The sequence below is a fragment of the Coenobita brevimanus genome, chromosome 60 (genome assembly GCF_032717465.1).
Source record: "Coenobita brevimanus isolate Jiangsu-jjx chromosome 60, ASM3271746v2, whole genome shotgun sequence".
In the NCBI taxonomy this organism is placed as follows: Eukaryota; Metazoa; Arthropoda; class Malacostraca; order Decapoda; family Coenobitidae; genus Coenobita; species Coenobita brevimanus.
The window spans coordinates 41,414,515-41,432,945 of record NC_137013.1 but is presented as its reverse complement, the minus strand read 5'-3'; the positions used below and the strand labels follow the sequence as shown (position 1 = coordinate 41,432,945).

Genomic DNA, 18,431 nt, shown 5'->3' with positions numbered 1-18,431 from the left:
TACAACCACCCCCACATCTTAAACTAAAACAGCAAGCCTTAACATAGTAGTGGAATGTATAGAGCATGCTTCCAGCTTAGATTCAGCACCTTGAAAGTAACCTATACTCTTTTCACCTTAACTTGGCACAGATTTTCATCTTTTTGCAGCTTATTTCAAAAAGCTCAATGGCAGAATAAGACAATACTATGCCCCAACAACCTTTGCACACTTCATGATGAGCACCATATTCTAGCATCGATCTCTTAGACCAGCTTAGCATTCAAAATGGAAAGAATGCAATTTCTGGCCAAGTTAAAGTGAAAAGAGTTTATTCATAAATGTACATGGCACGAAAAGAAATCCTTATCCTACTATGAAATGAAGCTCCAAAAATGTACTACTTTCCCATGGACTACCAGTGATATTCTTTTGCATCATTATCACCACCCTATCCCAATTTCTATTATCTAAAAAGAATGGGCAAGCCCTATTCACAGGAAAAGAACATAATGGCAGGACAAGCTATCAGTATGGGGCCTGGTGAAAAATTGGCCATGCATGCACCTGTTCACTTATTCAAACTTCAAAATTCTCACAAAATATAATACTCACACTTGGCTTCTTCCATCCATGAAACTCCCAAACCATATACTGTAGATGTTCATCCAGTGAACCCTTCAAAATTCTCATGGGATATGTCACTCTTACTTAGGCCCTGGTGCTTAAACTCCTTATCACACAGTGGAATACAAACCCCTAAATATTTACCGTCAGTTCTGAAATACCTGTGGTTATCAGGTATGGTCCACCTGCATCCCATATTACACAGTGCAGTCAGCATCAGTACAGGAAGGCTAAATATGCTCCAGTTTACTCATATGCTTCAGAAATTATCATAACATGAAGGAAGCTTGCATTCCACCTGGCAGCTTAATGTTTAGGCATCGGACCATCAGTTTAAATGTCTGACTTTGATTGCAGCAAGAATAATAACAGTAATAATAACAATAACAAAAACAATGGTGGTTACAGTTTGCAATCTATGTTTTTAAAGTTTGTGGTATGTATTTTTAATGTACTGAACAAGTTAACTCAGTAATCAGCCACATAATTTTTTCAATAGCTTGATTTTGAAAATAATTTCCCTATACAGTACCACTTGGCATGGTGAGGTAGAGTCCAGATGGCCAGATAAAACTGGACAGAATGAAATACTGTACAAACCAAAGTTTGCCCAACTTGGGCTTCACTCCCATTCACTCACCAATCAAGACCCTGGAATCCTGGCTCCCTGATAGGTCAAAAAATATTCTATGCATAGCTCCACACATGAGCACAAAGAAACTGAAAAGATGAAGCTTGGCTGATTTGTCCATCAGTCACCAAGGGGCATGTACGAATTGTGATGTTGATCTTATAGTCCCAGGTTCATCTGAAACATTAACCTGGTGGACTGCAGACTGATGCTGCCCTTTTCCTGTGGTCCACCATCCTCCTTCCAGGGGATGGGAGGGAGCTGAGGGACAATTATTTGTTTTGTAAACTACAGTATCAAAATGTTGGTCTATGAGAGTGTATCTTGTATTCACAGTTTGAGAGAGTGTATCAAACATTCATACAAAGTACTGTAATAAGTTTTCAGTTAAAATGTTAAGTATGCTCGTGTTGCAAACCTCCTACCAGTCTATCACACTAACTCTTGCTTAGAAAACTAAAACTAAAACTCACACTCAGTCCTGCTTGGTAAACTAAAACATATATATATTGAGTTTCCATAATTTTCCCCCCACGTTTTTCAAACTCCCTCACATCGGTGACATCTTATTTTATTTTGATCCTGCCATCAGGGCTGAGGGTCCTCACAGCATAAGGGTTATCATAAACAACTACCAATGCCCAGAAACAACCCCTAAAAAGATTAAATATAAAAGTTCTAAAATACTGGAAACAAATTAGAGTAGCTGCCTACATAAAGCTGATATACAAAGGGAAATGAGTACTGTACAGCACTAAAGTGGTTTTGTTTTCACCTGACAAGAAGTAGGCTACACCCATAACTAAAATTCTATGTTATGGTTGCAAAAATTCAATTATCCTTAGTTGTGTGGGAGGAATGCATTTCCTTGGTTACTAGATACATCAGTCTGATGTAAGGCTGGCCACCAACTGAGCCTACACAGGTTATGGATCTTTATCAGGTTAGAACAAATCTGCCACAGTTGCAAAAATGCACTCAGTAAATCTATTCCACTCTTACCACTGTAATATGATAAAGGAAGCACTTGAATCCTTAAAACATAAAAATCATCACAGTAAAAAAAACTTGTCACTCTTAATACCCACCAAAAGAAAAGTAATAACAGGTAGCCTTGCAGCCAATACCACATTACTCCCTTTGAGGCATAGGGGATCAAGGCTAGACTACCATAATTCAATACATTTAAGGGTACCAGTAGATGACCAGCCTACTTCCCTTGGTGGCATTACATAATCAACAAACTTCCTGTCACATCTTGGGGATCATGCCTATGGAAGGGAATCACCCCGACTGGCATGTTCTAACCATCAGACCACCTGGTACCATGAAATGAAAACAGGAAGGTAACTACTATCACACATTTAACCCCTTCAATCCAATGATGTATTCTAAATTTTATTCTTGCTACCTTCTGATGATTTTACTCAACATAGGAGATATTTGAAACTGGACACCTTCAAACTGGTGGGGTTGGATACAGTCATCATTAATCCCTTCACAACCACAAAACCATCCCCAAGTTGAATATAAATCATCTGATGGTGGTACGCACAAAATGAAATTACAACCTTAGACTGAAGGGACTAAAATACTAAACCTAAATGTACTCTTTACATCCCTTATGAATTCGAATTCCTATATGCAAATTAGTCTGAATTTTCAAACCTAGTTCTGTAACTGTGGTGGGTGATGGTGACTGATATTATAAACAGAACAGCACAAACTCTTAAATCCACAATACCTGGGTTCAAAGGCTTTAGAGAAATTGCAATATTTGGAAAGCACTCTCATGATTATAGCTATGGTAAAAATATGTAAAAGCCTACAGTACCATGAAGAGTAAATGCAATGAGGTATTTTGTATTAGTAATATACCATCAGTTGTTATACTTGTCTTCGAATATGCACTGATTATGTGTGGGTAGATGATACGATCACCTCCATGTTGCACGTAAAAATAATTCAGAGTGGTTTTCAGAAATCATAATTTTGGATTTAGAAGGTTGTACTGTATTTTGTTAGCCATGATTTAGGTCTGCAGTAGAAAAAAATAACTATATACAGCAAGCACTCACATAACACAGGAATGCTGTACCCTGAAGCTCCTGCTTTATGGGAATTTCACGTTACAGGGCCATATGTTTACATGTTAAAGGGTTTCATGGTACCTAAGCCAGCCCCATGTTCAAACTTTCGGGCAATTTTCAGTTTTTCTTCCAGGACATTTACCTACCTAATAAAGACTTCATTGCACACAAACATTGAAGGATTTCTCACCTTGAATGGAAGAGGTTGTGAGCTTGCCAGAGTCTGGAGAGCTTGTGGCAGGCAATAGCAAACAGGTGGCTAGCTGTCCTCCGAATATTTAACACGTCGATTGGCACACCCTCCCTTTCCTTCCAGTTGCATTACATCAACAGAAACCTCTCCATCACTACAAAAGCGGGGTCAGACACTCATATCTTCTTGTCCATGGGTGATACTCCATATGCCTGAGCTGTCTTCAGAATGGCTTCCTTCTTGCCAAGAATCATGTGAATGGTGGACTCATTAACTTTGTAAAATTTCGCAGTAAGTTCTGCTGTCCTCTCTCCTTCCTCTTGATGACATCCATCTTCTGCTCCTGCATCAGCATTTGGCAGGGTCATGGTGGTGGCACGGTCGGGCTGGGTCAGGTGGCCAAAAAAAGAGAGAGAGAGAGACAGAGCAAAGACTACATAGAGCACGCATGCAGCCAGAGCACGGGGAAAAGGTAGGCTCAACTGGAGTAGGAATGCTCAGAGGACCACGACAACACCCTGCACAGACACATGACAGCAATATGTCATAGGATGATGCAATCTGCGCTCTGTCTATCACTTGCTGCGTCGTGTGAATTCCAACTGTAATTTTATGCCTCGCGCCGCATTCTGTATCTTTGGCCAAGTAGTATGACTTTGAAACATAAACTGGGGCCTCCTGCCGTGTTGTCCATCATCTCTGCGTAGTCAGGTGGTGTAAAAAATGAGCAGCTTCCTCCGACTGTGTTATATCTAATATTTCTGCACTGTGACATTTATGGGACAAAATGGCACCTTCCGTGTTATGTGAGAATCGCACTTTGTGATTACACGTTATATAAGCGCTTGCTGTACTATTTTAAACCTGCTGGTACTGATTATGAATTGTTAAAAAAATAATAATAATAACGATATTTTGATGCTGATGTCAGTGGTGTATGGGTATATATACTGTATACCTAAAAAAGAAAAAAATAATAATATACTGAAGCAGTTCATCTCCATGTCTCTTAACTTCTTGCTGCCATCATTATCATTACCATCATCTCCGCTGCCATCTTTTACATACGATACATCTCTGTTCTTACTTTAGCCACCTTTTTCCTCTTCACCACTTCTATCAGAAAAAACATACTCTGATTATTCTTACATTCTTTTTATACTATTTCAATACTCACTTCACTAATGCCATTCTGTTCCTACTGTACTGCATAATGGTTTTCTTCCACTTATATCTGTTATTTTACTATTAGTTACCTACTTCATCTTTTAATTACTGGCAGAGGAGAGATTAATTTTACACCTTTGCTTCAATATTCACCATCTTGTCATCTCAATACCATCCTTTATCTTATCATTCCTAGCCCAAAGCTTTGGTAACATCTCCATTTCTAACTAATGGTAACTGGTCACTTACTGCCTTGATTCTATATTTAAATAAACTTGCCTGTTTCAATTATATAACACATACTTCAACTTCATCTAGTACCGGCCATAACTTATATAAAATCCATCACTAATATCCAGTGTTTCACTTTCACTTTCTACCTCAGATCTATTTGCTTTAATGCCACCTACATCCTACAACTCCTTCCCCAGTTCTACTTTCCATCTACTGATCAATCCCTTTTTGCCCCAAGAAGAACATGAGGGTCTGGAACTAAGCTACTTAAGGACAGCTGTAAGTCACACTGTAGGCTTCGTACCTCCTTTTTCTTAGCGATTTATTATATGTATTGCATCTTAGCACTGTCTTCCGTGTTATTTATATGATTATTTTTATTGACGTGCTACATCAGTAGCACAGGAGAGGATACTGAAGTGCAATTTCATAATAAATCACTGAGGAAGAAGTGTTATGAAGTTTACGAAGTCACTTGTATTATTATCTTTAGTCCTACCAACCACTCTATTTCAATTTCTTACACACTCCTACTGATGGAAAGTGTTCTCCTTCATGCCAGCCATGAAATACGCAGGGGCCTCAAGCACCTTTTGACAGGAGGGGATCTGGTTCATGGGAGGGGGTGCAGCCATAGTCTGGTGGGGCTCCAAGTAATGCCCCGGGAAGTAAATATCTCCATTGGGGATGTAGGCGTGTGGGGGTTCCTGCATGGGCGGTGCAGCATGGGCGGGGGGCGGTGGTGGAGTACAGTGTGGGTGGAGGTGACCCATTGGGGGAGGAGGTGGGGTGTACATGGTCTTGTTGTTGTTACTGCCACCACCACCATTGTTGTCAGCTTTGTTGCCGCCTTGCTTCTTCTTGCTGTTGCTTGGACGGGACTTCTTGCTGTTGTTGTTGTTGTTCATCTTCTGGTTGGGTTGGTAGACTTCCTGTGCTGCTGGGTTGAGCTGGGTTGGGGATTTGACTGGACGTAGATGCTTCCCTCGTCGGTCAGGTTCGGGCACCAGCGCTCCATCCTGGGGTTCCATTAAGTGTTAAAATCAATTAGGTTGAAATTATAAGGGACACTATCCTGAGATACTAGTATGTGGTTAAGCTAATTAGGAGGAAGCTGAAGAGGCACCATCCTGAGGAACTGGTAAATGGCAAAGCTATTTGAGGTTTTAAGGAGGAATACTCTTTGACTCCTTGACAACAATTACAATCAGGCTATACAGTAATAATAACAAAAAAAATAAAGTACGTCCAGCAACAGCTACTACACAATCACAAAACAAAGATGGAAAAACTATAAAGATACCATACTTCAAACTACGTGCCATCCATATGTGCAACACCAAAATAATCAAAATATAGTAGTTGGTTTGTTTTCATCTGACCAAGATCCTAAACCTCTTTCAGCTTTGCTGTTGCCTAAGTGTAGCAACACTGGAGGGCTGATCTGAATAACCAAGGAGACCCTTTCCTACCTTACAATTAAGTTAACTGAATTTCATGCATCCATGAGTTACCGTATAATTCAGATTGTGAGTAGCCCAGTTCCATCAGACGAAAACAAACTGCTTCTATACATCTCATAACATATCCATCACTGACCTTCATCTGGTGGAAGAGTGTGCGTAGTCTCTTATCACTGGTGAGGCCATGGCAGCTCATGAAGGCGCGCTTGCACACTCTCAGGTGCTTCCCACTAATGCGCACAAAGTACTCAAATGTGTTCTGACGACGGGACTCCTCCGCTGGCTGGGGAATAAGGCAAAGACAGTTTAGTACATCATTTAAGTAGTGGCAGCAGGCACATCTGGATGAGAAATAAATAGCCATCCACCATCATCACTATCCTGAACCTAATTCCCACTAAAGATAATAAAAAAAACACTGATACACTCCTCCTGGTGTTAAAATACTCCACTTTCATCGTAGTTTCAATTTTCTTCATTAGTTTCTCTCTATAAGTATTTCTTCACAGTTTCACCAAGTCTTCAAATCAATCTCTCTCTCTCTCTCTCTCTCTCCTTACCTTTTTAGTGTATCTCCGTTTGACATCACACAGCTTAAGGCAGGTGAAGAGGTATGAGTTCTGAAGGTTAAAGTCACTCAGGTCCCAGAAGTTATTAAAAATCTCTATTATCTTGGACCCCATTCGTTCCCAACACTTGAGGGGGCAGTTACAAGGGGGGCCAATTATTCTTGCTCCGACCACCTGTAAAAGGGGTAAGGAAAATTTTAGTGCATCTGTTCTAACCTAACAAAGATCCCTAACTTCTTTCACATCAGTTGATGTTCAAATGTACACAAACTAGAAAGTGAATTTGACCAAGAAGACTCATTCCTATCTCATAACCAAGTCTAATCTAATTTTATGCAACCAAGACAACAGCATTCAAGTTGTGGTAGTGGCCTAAGTCCATCAAGAGAAAACAAACAAACTCTAGTGGATGTAGAGAAACAAAACTGCGTTCATCATTCTGACATCTTTTTTCTCGCCCAAGGATGGGGTGAGGTAGGGTCCACAAGGCAAGGAAAGAGAAAAACATGATACAGCAAAAAGAAAGCTGATTAAATGAAAGATAAAATATTATCTCTTTGCAAGATTCTGCAATTACTGTACTGACTGCAAGTGTACAGTCCCCTGCAAAAGTTGTTCTTCCTCCAGACCATCAGTAATCCATAACATCAATTTAGGTAAAGGTGCATGTAGTCAATATTTTTTGTTTGGTTAGTCAGGTTACTTTTAACTACCTGTTACCTTTAACTACCAAAAGTGATACAGAATTTTGAGTTGCTGATGGAAAAGAACAGAACTTCTACAGGCAACTGTCCATCAACATGCAAGAACAATGCCTCATCTTAGTACCATACAATGAGGGCAACCTGACCTGTTGCCTGATGAGAGTTTAGCTGTGGACTCCTATACTCTGAAGTGAGTAGTATGAGACCAACTGTTACTGTTCTTACACTGAGATACTGTATACAAATGACAAAATGAGTATAGTACAGTATAAGTATGATGATGATGATACATGAATACCAAAATGAGTAAGATCACAATTAGATATATTGTGGTAGGTGGTGGTGACCATCATCCACTCACTTGATGTAGTGCTGCCTACTTCTTCCTTACTTTTTTTTTATTTTTCCTGCCCTCCTCTCTTCCTATTTCTCCCATCTTTCCTGTCACTTCTTATTGCTTTTCTTTCCTTTACAGGTGGCTTTACATTGAGTGACAAGCCAAATGGTTTCCTGTAAGCCAAGAAACCATTTACAACACTGGGTGGTAATCATGTAACCAAACCATATGTGCTCCCTACGTGTCAGCAAGTGGGTTGGTGGAGGTTAGTGCCCCTCCCCGTAAAACAACTCAAAGTCAATGGCCACCCCCTATGGGATTATGGCGTCTGGCAATAGATAGATAGAGAGATGACAATAATGACAACGCAATAGGTACCTTGCCAAGCCTGTTGATATACTCGCGACCAGAGTTTCGGTTGAGTTTGATGCGTTGTCTCTTTTGCTTCAGTTGATTGATGGCTTCCTCAGATTCGCGCTTGATCTGGTTCAACGATGTATCAATCTGTCCACACACATAGTGAAATAATGTCTGATTCATGATTTAGTCTACCAATAAATTATCAGTTATATATGCAAGACATTAGTGTACAGTCCAACTTCATTATACAACTGGGTCATGTTCCTGAAAAACAACTGAATAACTATCAATCGTATACTGAATGAAGGGATCATTGCATTTGTTTAAGTGAGCCTATGCTCCTCATGGGGCAATGTAGGATTGGATGACGGATGGATGGATGGATGAAACTGGAAACTGTATATGGAAAATGGTATCTAATCCATTGGTGGTTATAGCAACTGTATAACTGAAAATGGCAATTGAATGTTATAAAAAAAAAAAGCCAGGCTTGTACAAGCGACTGATTGCATATGTCAATTGTACAGAAGGGGTGGCCTATAATAAAGACTGATTCTTTATTCACTCTTCATCAATACTATATCTATTAATTATCTACAATATTGAAAAGATACCATCATACTTAATAGGAAACCTGGTGATGGGTAAGTGAACATAAATTAGTGGGAAAAAAAAAAGGGGGGGGGTAATACCACAAACACTACCATACCATAATTTTTAAAAATGTGAGTGGGAATGAACTAAATCCCAGTTCCAGACCCAGCAGTCACACCATGTACACTAGATACCTCATACCTTCACAATACCCATTTCAGCTGTAATACCAAACATTCATAGCTACTGGACACATACTGCACAAGGGCTGTCCCATCCACAACTGGCGTGTTACTGAATTATAATCTATTTTTTCCTCCCCTCCCCCTCCCCTCTTTATACTGTACCATACTTATTTCTTCCCTCACCATGGGTCCATTGCGAGGATCAATATGGATGACACTCTTCTTTGGGAGTACGACACGCTTCCTCTTCACCCGTCTTGCTTTCTTCACTGGCTGCCTCTTCTCACGTTCCTTTTTCTTTTTCCACGGCCGCCGCCAAGTACGCTTTACTGGAACTGGCTTCACCTGTTGAGAGAGATGATCATGACTCCTACTATACTCTTGTTCACTTTAACTTGTCTTATAACTACCATCTCTCTATCTTGAAAGCTGAGTTGTACTGTACAAAAAAAAAAAATAAATAAAACCAGAATATGGTGCTAGTCATAAAGCAGTGCAGTGGAAGAATTTACAGCCAGAGTATAAGATAACACCCAGAAACATAAAAAAAGAAAGAAAGAAAGAAAAAAACTCTTGGCAACTTAAGGTGAAAAAACTATACCTCCAGGTGATCATATTTAGCTGGTGGAAGACCTATCATAATGAAAGGGTTTGAAATGATGTCCACTAATCCTTTCAGTACTGTGACATCCTCTTCAATATTATTCTCAGCCATCAGAGGCTGTAGTCATAGGGGATCTTAGACTGTTACTACAATAAACATCTCCATAATACTAATTACCTACAGTAATTCAGTATTATTCTCTTTGATATTCACTCTGGCTGTGAAGTGTTTGGTACATGTATGAGTGCAGATAAAAGTGCATGCAAGCAATCTCATACAGAACTAGGTTGAAGAGCGCTTATGAATATGACCCTTGATATTTTACTTAGCTTATGGAAGACTCTTCATGGTGAAAGGGTTTGCCCCATTATCCCTACAATGATATCTTTAACATTCTTCTTTCTACCCCTAGATTATTTTATCCAGCTTCAGGAAAAGGTTAGAAACAAGTCTCTTTCATATTCTTCTTATCAGGTACAGTACATCTGAATCATAAGGGAAAAACTTTGGTAGTCAAAGAGTAAACCAGTTTGCTGTAATGATATACAATACCCTTGCGTCCAACACGGTAATATTGTCATGCATGGGTCCCGTGTTGGACCAAAAACGTGTTGGACAAACAACAACGTGTTGGACAAACAACAGAGCTTATGAGGAAAAATGATTTATGTCAACAACCCCAGGAAAAGTCACCCTAAATACCTACCATATACCTATACATATATTGGTACTACTGTAATTATAATAAATGGTACTGTACTATGAATGATAACTAACCTTTTAGGATTGTGTTTGTGGGCTTGCTGGGAATGGAAGGTGATATCTGAGGCTGTAGGTAGTCCTACTGGGTCCCTGGAGGATGGCTGCTGGCGTCACTAGCGGATAATGGCTGCTGCTCCTCCTCAACCTCCCTCATAAATCCTCTGAAATTCCTATCCTCTTTCTTCTTTCCCTCGATGAATTAAAGCTTGGTGGCCTGAGGGAGGTGCCACTGCTTCTTGGGGTTCTCAGAAGGCTTCCTATGCATTGTGGGCAGGGTAAAATGCAGTAGCAAGGGCAGAAAATGCAGCGGGAAAAAAGCACCGTCCAATGCGAATTATGCGACTGAGTGGCGCTGTGGCAGGAGAAATTTAAACAAAACATCACGTGAGAGCAAAAGTGCTTTTAATTGGGCGACATCACGATCACGTCACGATAGCAGGCGAGGGAGGCTACTTGATCGGAAGTTTTGATTGGCTGTCAGCGTCACAGGAACGTCCAATATGACCTAGTTGGACCGGGGGTGATCATGCTAGAGGCGAACTCTGCGGATTTTGCCCACTTCTCGGAGCTCCGTCCGTGTTATGCTAACACATCCGTTAACAGTACTTAAATCGTATTAAATCGTACTAATTTTTTGCTCTTCGTGCTGGACGCAAATCATGCTGGACAAACGCGTGTTGGATGCGAGGGTACTGTACTAGTATGTTATAATCTTGTTACTTTCAGAGACTTTTATTCAATTTAAGAGAGGCATTCAAACTGGAAGAATTAGAAGGAACTTATTATTCATTAATCCCTTCAGAACTAGAGGCTCTCCTACCTTGAACAAAATCACCTGGAAGTAATGTGAACAAATAGTGTGTTACTGTATTCAGGGATTTAACCTAAAAACTCACATCTTCGCTATTGGTGGTGCCATTTGTGGTGGGCTGGGGGGCAGCAGCGGTGGTGGTGGATGTGGTGGAGGTGGAGGGTCCCGCGGTCACTGCCATGGTAGCCTGGACCCCGCTGCTCACTATTCCCGTCACCACAAAGATTGAAGGCGGTGTGCCTGCTGTAGCACCCGTAACGGAGATCTTGGGGAGAGCTGCTGCCTGCTGTACCGTCAATGGCATCTGGAGGCCGCTTACAAGCTGCACGTTGCCCACCGGTGTTAGTATTTGAGGTGTTCCTTGGGGTGGGGCTTGAAGTGATGTCTGCTGCTGAGTCTGTCCTACCTGCTGCTGTGTCTGTGCTGTTACCTGTTGCTGTGTGAGTTGTTGGACAGGTTGTGACTGCTGTGGTACTTGGGTGGTCTGTACCTGGGCCTGCTGCTGTTGCTGCTGCTGTTGTGGTGGTGGTTGTTGTTGTTGTGGTTGTTGTTGTTGTGGTTGTGTTTGCTGTGTTTGGTGAACTGTTGTTTGTGTTTGCTGTGACTGGTGGACTTGTGCCTGTGCTTGCTGTGTAAGTTGGACTTGTGTCTGCTGTTGTTGTGTTTGTGTTTGCTGCTGCTGTGGTGATTGCTGCTGCATTTGCTGTTGCATTGGTACTTGTTGTGATGGTTGTTGCTGCTGCTGCTGAGCTTGCTGCTGCTGCTGCTGCTGCTGTACTTGCTGCATTTGTTGCTTTGGCTGTTGTTGTGCTTGTATCAGCTGTGACTGGTGCTGTCCTTGACTGGTATTTTGTTGCTGATTTTGCTGTTGCTGCTGCTGCTGTTGTTGCTGGTGCTGATGTTGCTGTTGATGTTGCTGTTGGTGGTGGTGCTGCTGCTGTTGCTGATGTTGCTGTTGTTGTTGGTGCTGTTGCTGATGCTGCTGATGGTGTTGTTGTAGTAGCTGCTGCTGTGTTAATGCCTGAGGTTGTGGCTGCTGAGCAGACATCTGCTGCTGTATGAGTCGTGTTTGTGTGTGAGTCTGTTGTTGTTGCTGCTGCTGTTGTTGCTGCTGCTGTTGTTGCTGGATGTGTTGTTGCTGCTGTACCATGTGTGCCATGATAGGCTGTGCCTGGAATACCAATAACAAAAAAAGGGTTACCCAACATGGTCCTAACTGCTAGCAGACAGGTTACTCAACATGGTTTCTGAAGTCTGTGACTGCTAGGAATGTGTAATTAAGTCCAGGGCCTAGCTATGTCAGCTTAGTTATGCAGAGTACTTGTACAGATAACAGTTAAACTGAGCAACTCAGTGCTAAATTTTAAATGGAAGACTATGACGCCATAAAAACCGTAAACTCAAAATTACAAAAATAACTGAACTACAAATACGCCTTAAAGATGTGTGTGGTGCTTACACTGATGAACTCACTACTTTCAAAATGGCAATATATAATGCCCATTTAATTAGATAAAGCAAAAAATAAAAAAATAAAAGAAATATGCATGGAATATTAGCTACGTTACCTTCAATCAGGGAAAAAAAAAAAAAATACCGTATAGCTGGAATATTATATGTTTCTTTCAATCACATAAAGCACAAAATTATAAAAGCATTTACAGGAGAAGAGGGGGAAGGTGAGGGGGAGACCAAGGATGAGATGGAGGGATGGCGTGGAGATATACCGTACAGTATATGGGAGACGGCAGGGTGTGAGCTGGAAGGAGAGTGGCCAAACGGCAAAGGATAGGGCAACGTGAAGGCAATTTGTCTGTGACCATCTCTTATGGGATTAAGGTATCTGGCAATATACAGACATACAGACAAACAGAACGGAATAACAAAAAGTACGGTACCTGTAAGTGTGTTGGGTGGGGTGGTGTTGCGGTGGTGGCGGTGGTGGGGCAAGGAGACTCCTCCTTAGTGTGGTGGTGGCTGCTCCCTTGCCCCTCCTGCACCACCTCACAGAACTGCAGCGGGGAGAACAGATCCTGGGCAAAGTTGGCTGCCTCTGCTGCCGCCTCTGCCATCCTCACGCACACAGTGTTCCTCGCACAGCCTGGCAACACACAGTCACAGAGTAGTTGTAACAGTAGTAGTAGTAGCAGTAGCAATAGTAGCAGTAGTAGTAGTAGTAATAGCAGCAGCAGCAGTAGTAGTAGTAATAGTGGTTGTTGTTGCTATAGTTGTAGTCGCAAGTTGCAGCCCTATGCTCATATGACATGTAGAGCCATTAGACTTCAGGCTTAAGTTTCCTTTATCTTGCAGTCCATCATCCTCCTTTCAGAGGATAGGAATGTAATTGAGGGATATTTGTACAGATTTTATATTCTAACCTGGCAGGTGAGTGATCCTGTTATACTGATGTCACCACATGAAGGCTTCCCACTCCAGTATCAAATAGATTTATGTTTATTGACAATACAGTGGTATAATTCCAATAATAATAATAATAATAATAATCCATCCATCATTCAATCCTACATTGCCCCATGAACAGCATAGGAGCCCGGGGCTAGGCAGTTGGTCCCAACATTTAAGATGGGAGTGATAATAATAATAATAATAATAATAATAATAATAATAGTAATAATAATAAAAATATTTATATATATGCCTGTCAATTTCACAGTGAACAAATTGTGATATAATTCCCATGTAATAATACAAGATGGTAATAATAACAATAACAATAATAATAATAATAATAATAAAAACATGACAAACGGTATATTCCTATCAGTTACATACGATACATTATCTATGTGGAACAGATACTGAAAAGGGTCAGAAGCAACACATCAGCTATTTCAATGAACCCTTGCATCTGGGTGATGTCCTTTATAGTTTTGCTGCTGTTACTTTCAGTATTTTGCTGCACACATCCTAGACATTTACTGACTAAATGAGAGAAAAGGTTTCTTCTCTCTGGCAAACAATGTCATATTCAATAACTATTGCTCTGTAAGGTACTTCTCCTTCTTAATTAGCTGTTTATTTTTTTTAATTAGTAAATCCCTTCACCAACATGACATCTTTTTTCTTCAGTTTCATCTTACTACTTCCAAAGAATTATTTTTTCAACTTACAAAGTGTATCATGTTGAACATGACAAAATAAAGTCTCCTGTGCTGAACAGAACTGTCACTATTTAAAAAGACTAAAACAAAATGATGCCATCACACTGAAGCAGTTGTTTCTCTGATCCTCTGGGCTGAAGGGGTAGGAAATTATTCTTAATAAATCCTAATATATAGTAGTTCCAATCCCTGGTTCATCTCAACGTGAACCTGGTGGACTGCAAGTTGAAGATGCCCTTTTCCTGCAGTCTACCACCCTCCTTTCAGGGGATAGGGTGGGAGCCAAGAGCCATCCGTATAACTGGGCAAGAGCTGACTACTGTACTGTAGTTACATCAGTGCCACCACACACAGGCGTCCCACTCCAGCACCTTCTCTCTATGCCCTTTTTACTCTACCGACCTTAAATTGTCATTTGTTCATCTTCAGTGCTGACATGTAACAAAAAAATTACCTGTAACATTAGTATATCATCCTAGTCACAAAGACATGTTATGATACGTACAGGATGTAGAGCTGTATTATTGTCTGTTACTGCCAGTGAATGGACAGGAAATCTGCTGCAAAAGGACAAAAATCTAAGCTGGGTTATGGTAAAATGAGCCTAGCGCCTAAGGCCATGGAGATCCTATAACCCCATGAATCCAGGTGATGTTCTTTTCATTTAATGTTGTAACTACCACATAATTTTATTCAACTAGGGAAGGGCATCTTATACAAGAAGGATTTAATATGACTATAACCTCCTCAGTGAAAAGTCCATGCCCCACTGAATATAAGCAACAAGCAATGGCAAGAAAAAATGATGTCCCCAAACTCAAAGGATTAATTTTCTTCAGTTAATGTCAAATACTGTATCTTAATTAGCTCAGAGCAGATACTTCCAGCTGAAGAGATTTATTCCTTCTGCACTTGAATCAGTTTCTTTATATTATTTTGACCAACACCACATGACTTCATTCGACTATGGATTGATATCTACAAGGAGGATTTACGTTTGGCGTATGAGTATGAAAAATGCTATTTTAAAATAAGTGAAGCAGTGCACATGCTTTTTGTGTACAGTATGTTTGAGAAATTCTGTTGAATGTTTACTTCTATAATCTAATCTAATGAAAAAAGATGTACATTATTTAAAATTACATAAAAATGCCACAAACTGAAGGAATAAAAACAGAAAACATATGAAAGATCCTGAGTTGCAAAACTGCATTTCTAGTGCTCAGTAAAGGATTTCTAATTGGCATACTAAAGAGAGTGTTGTTCTGGATCATATGTTACAGTACTGTTTACCAACAGCAGGAACAAGCTATCAACTTGGTTGAAAACTAGTCATGATATTCTTAACAACTTCACAACTTACAAGAGAGTTATTATGGCAGATAACTACCAAGGATTAAAGACGGTATGGGATAAATCAATGATAATCAGAAGCTGTATGTGTGCTTAGTATTTGTAATACACAAGTGAAAGCCAAGAAAAACTATAAACTTGAAATTTCCATTTTATTTCTGCATTTCTCATCCATTAACATATCAAATCAGACCACTAAAAGTGCATTACTACCTTTGCTTCTACTCCCTTAACATGCTGAAGAGCCTATTACAAATTAAGTTTTCTTAGCAAATAATGAGGCCTGAATTACTTGTCTAAAGCAGCTATTGTGCTCTATTTCCCCAGGCCAGACCATAAAATTTCCTACAGTTTGTACTAAAACATTAAGGTCCACTGGGAAGCTGGTCACGTTTAAATAGGCTAGAATTTGCCGGGCGTCGTCCTTATGCCCTTGTGGCCCTCTATAGCACCCGGCCATGATGCTTACCACCTTCTTCCTCCTCTCTCACGACAAACCCCTCATTATGAAGCCCATTTATTCGCTATTTCACAGTCACACCTCCCTCAAAACCACTTAATTTACAGATTAGAATCTCCCCTCCCTCCAAATATTGGGTATTTGGGCTGCCAGGGGTCCTCAGAGCAGCAATAATGGTGTTTAAAACGTTGGAGTGGGTGGCCAGAGAGGCGCCAACCAGCAGCATCCTCACACTCGACCAACAAAGTACTCAAGCCACAACGTTTTTATTCCCCCTTATTTGTTTCACGTCAATATTTTTTCCCACGGGTACCATCGAGTATACATTCAAACCCAACTTGAAATCCGAACGAAAATCCGTTTCCTACCGTTTAAAACTGATATTATTCGCAGGCGGCTTGACTGAGCTTGACAAGGAACAAGAGGCGCTGGAGGGGATATGAAGATGCATACAACCAGATTAGATATACCGAGCTTACCGTTTACCAATAATTAGATACACGAACATGCTTTATTAAATTTACGATCATTTACGCCTACATCATTTGTTGGAGGAATGTAGGCTGGCGTTCCCGACAACATTAATATTTAAGAGACTTTAAATCCCAGAGTCGAGTTGTAACCAATAAACAATACCGGTTCCTATATTCTCTAGTGTCAGAGAACGGGACGCTTTCAACAACATGATTTTCCATTAACTGTAAAGCGTTATAACAAAATAAGGACAATGTCTGAACTGGTATTTATTTTTTCATATTCCACCATGGAAAGTTATTGCTAAAACCATAACTCTACCGCAAGATAATAATTTGACAGGGGGCATTTTTAAAGAATAACTTTTATATATTGAAATAGTGAGGTATGAAACTAGTCTGTATTTCACTCTTCTGCAGCTGAGTGCTGCCTATTTCTTCTTTCACCTTTATCATACTATTACTTCGTCTGGAAGGTGGTGGCGACCATCATCCACTCACTTGATGTAGTGCTGCCTACTTCTTCCTTAGCCTTTATCATTCTTTTTCTGTGCCTGCCCTCCTCTCTTCCTATTTCTCCCATCTTTCCTGTCACTTCTTATTGCTTTTCTTTCCTTTACAGGTGGCTTTACATCGAGTGACAAGCCAAATGGTTTCCTGTAAGTCAAGAAACCATTTACAACGCTGGGTGGTAACCATATAACCAAACCATACGTGCTCCCTACGTGTCAACAAGTGGGTTGGTGGAGGGTTAGTGCCCCTCCCCGTAAAACAAATAACTCAAAGTCAAATGACCACCCCTTACGGGATTATGGCATCTGGCAATAGATAGATAGATAGATAGATAGACTTCGTCCGCCTTTCTGTCTTTCTACTTGTCCCTTTCCTCCCTGTCATTTATTATTACTCTTCTTTCCACATCTGGTGGTTCTACACTGAGTGACGAATCTAATGGTCTCCTGTGCCCATGGAACAATTTACAACTCTGAATGATAACCCACTGACCCTTCCCACACCATCCAGTCCCCCAGTTCCTCCCATTCCAACCCATCCTAATCCACCTCAACCCTTACCTCCATCACAACCTCCTCCTACCCCTTCCCCTCCACCCACACCACCTCCCCCCCGTGCTGCAGCAGCCAACACACATCGCACACACAACATAAACATCCTTCAGTTAAACATAGATGGCATAAACACTAAAAAACATGAACTCACACAATTCATCAAACAACAGAACATACACATTGCCATCTTACAAGAAACAAAACTACACAGAACACAGAAAACATCGACATTTCATAACTTCACCACCATTCGACAAGACCGGGCCGACGGCGGTGGCGGTGGCGGTGGACTCATCACCCTGGTACGCAAATCCATCAACTTTGCAGATACCAGTGCACACACAAAGTCACTTCTCCCCCCACATGACACCACAACAGAAATACAATCAATTAAAATACGCACTGGTAACAAATCACACATAACAATCGCTAACACATACATTCCCCCCCAGTCGTCCCCCACAGTACCACACAATTACTCTCCACAGATACACATCACTAACATACCCAACATCATCCTGGGTGGTGATTTCAACGCCAAGTCGTCGGCCTGGCATGTCAACAACCCTGACACAGACAGAGGGCTGGTACTACAATCCCAGACAGATCATCTTTTCATACTAAACAGTCTAGACCAACATACCCA

General features: G+C 40.8%; 1 protein-coding gene across 1 annotated transcript; it reads right to left on the bottom strand.

Annotated features, from left to right (window-relative positions):
* Positions 1 to 5,451: 5,451 nt before the first annotated feature.
* On the bottom strand, positions 5,452 to 13,382 carry LOC145403398 (uncharacterized). The gene is made up of 7 exons (XM_080275180.1): positions 13,209 to 13,382; positions 11,396 to 12,481; positions 9,317 to 9,478; positions 8,373 to 8,498; positions 6,945 to 7,127; positions 6,521 to 6,667; positions 5,452 to 5,940 (listed from the first exon to the last, which is right to left on the bottom strand). The coding sequence occupies exons 1-7, from the start codon at positions 13,380 to 13,382 to the stop codon at positions 5,452 to 5,454; spliced, it is 2,367 nt and encodes a 788-aa protein (XP_080131306.1).
* Between the last annotated feature and the right edge of the window lie 5,049 nt (positions 13,383 to 18,431).

Coding starts and splice junctions, on each gene's coding strand:
- LOC145403398 (XM_080275180.1), bottom strand. CDS start 13,382: ATGGCAGAGGCGGCAGCAGAGGCAGCCAACTTTGCCCAGGATCTGTTC. Junction 6,668..6,944: donor AACGGAGATACACTAAAAAG/GTAAGGAGAGAG, acceptor CTTATTCCCCAG/CCAGCGGAGGAGTCCCGTCG. Junction 5,941..6,520: donor CACTCTTCCACCAGATGAAG/GTCAGTGATGGA, acceptor ATGGAACCCCAG/GATGGAGCGCTGGTGCCCGA.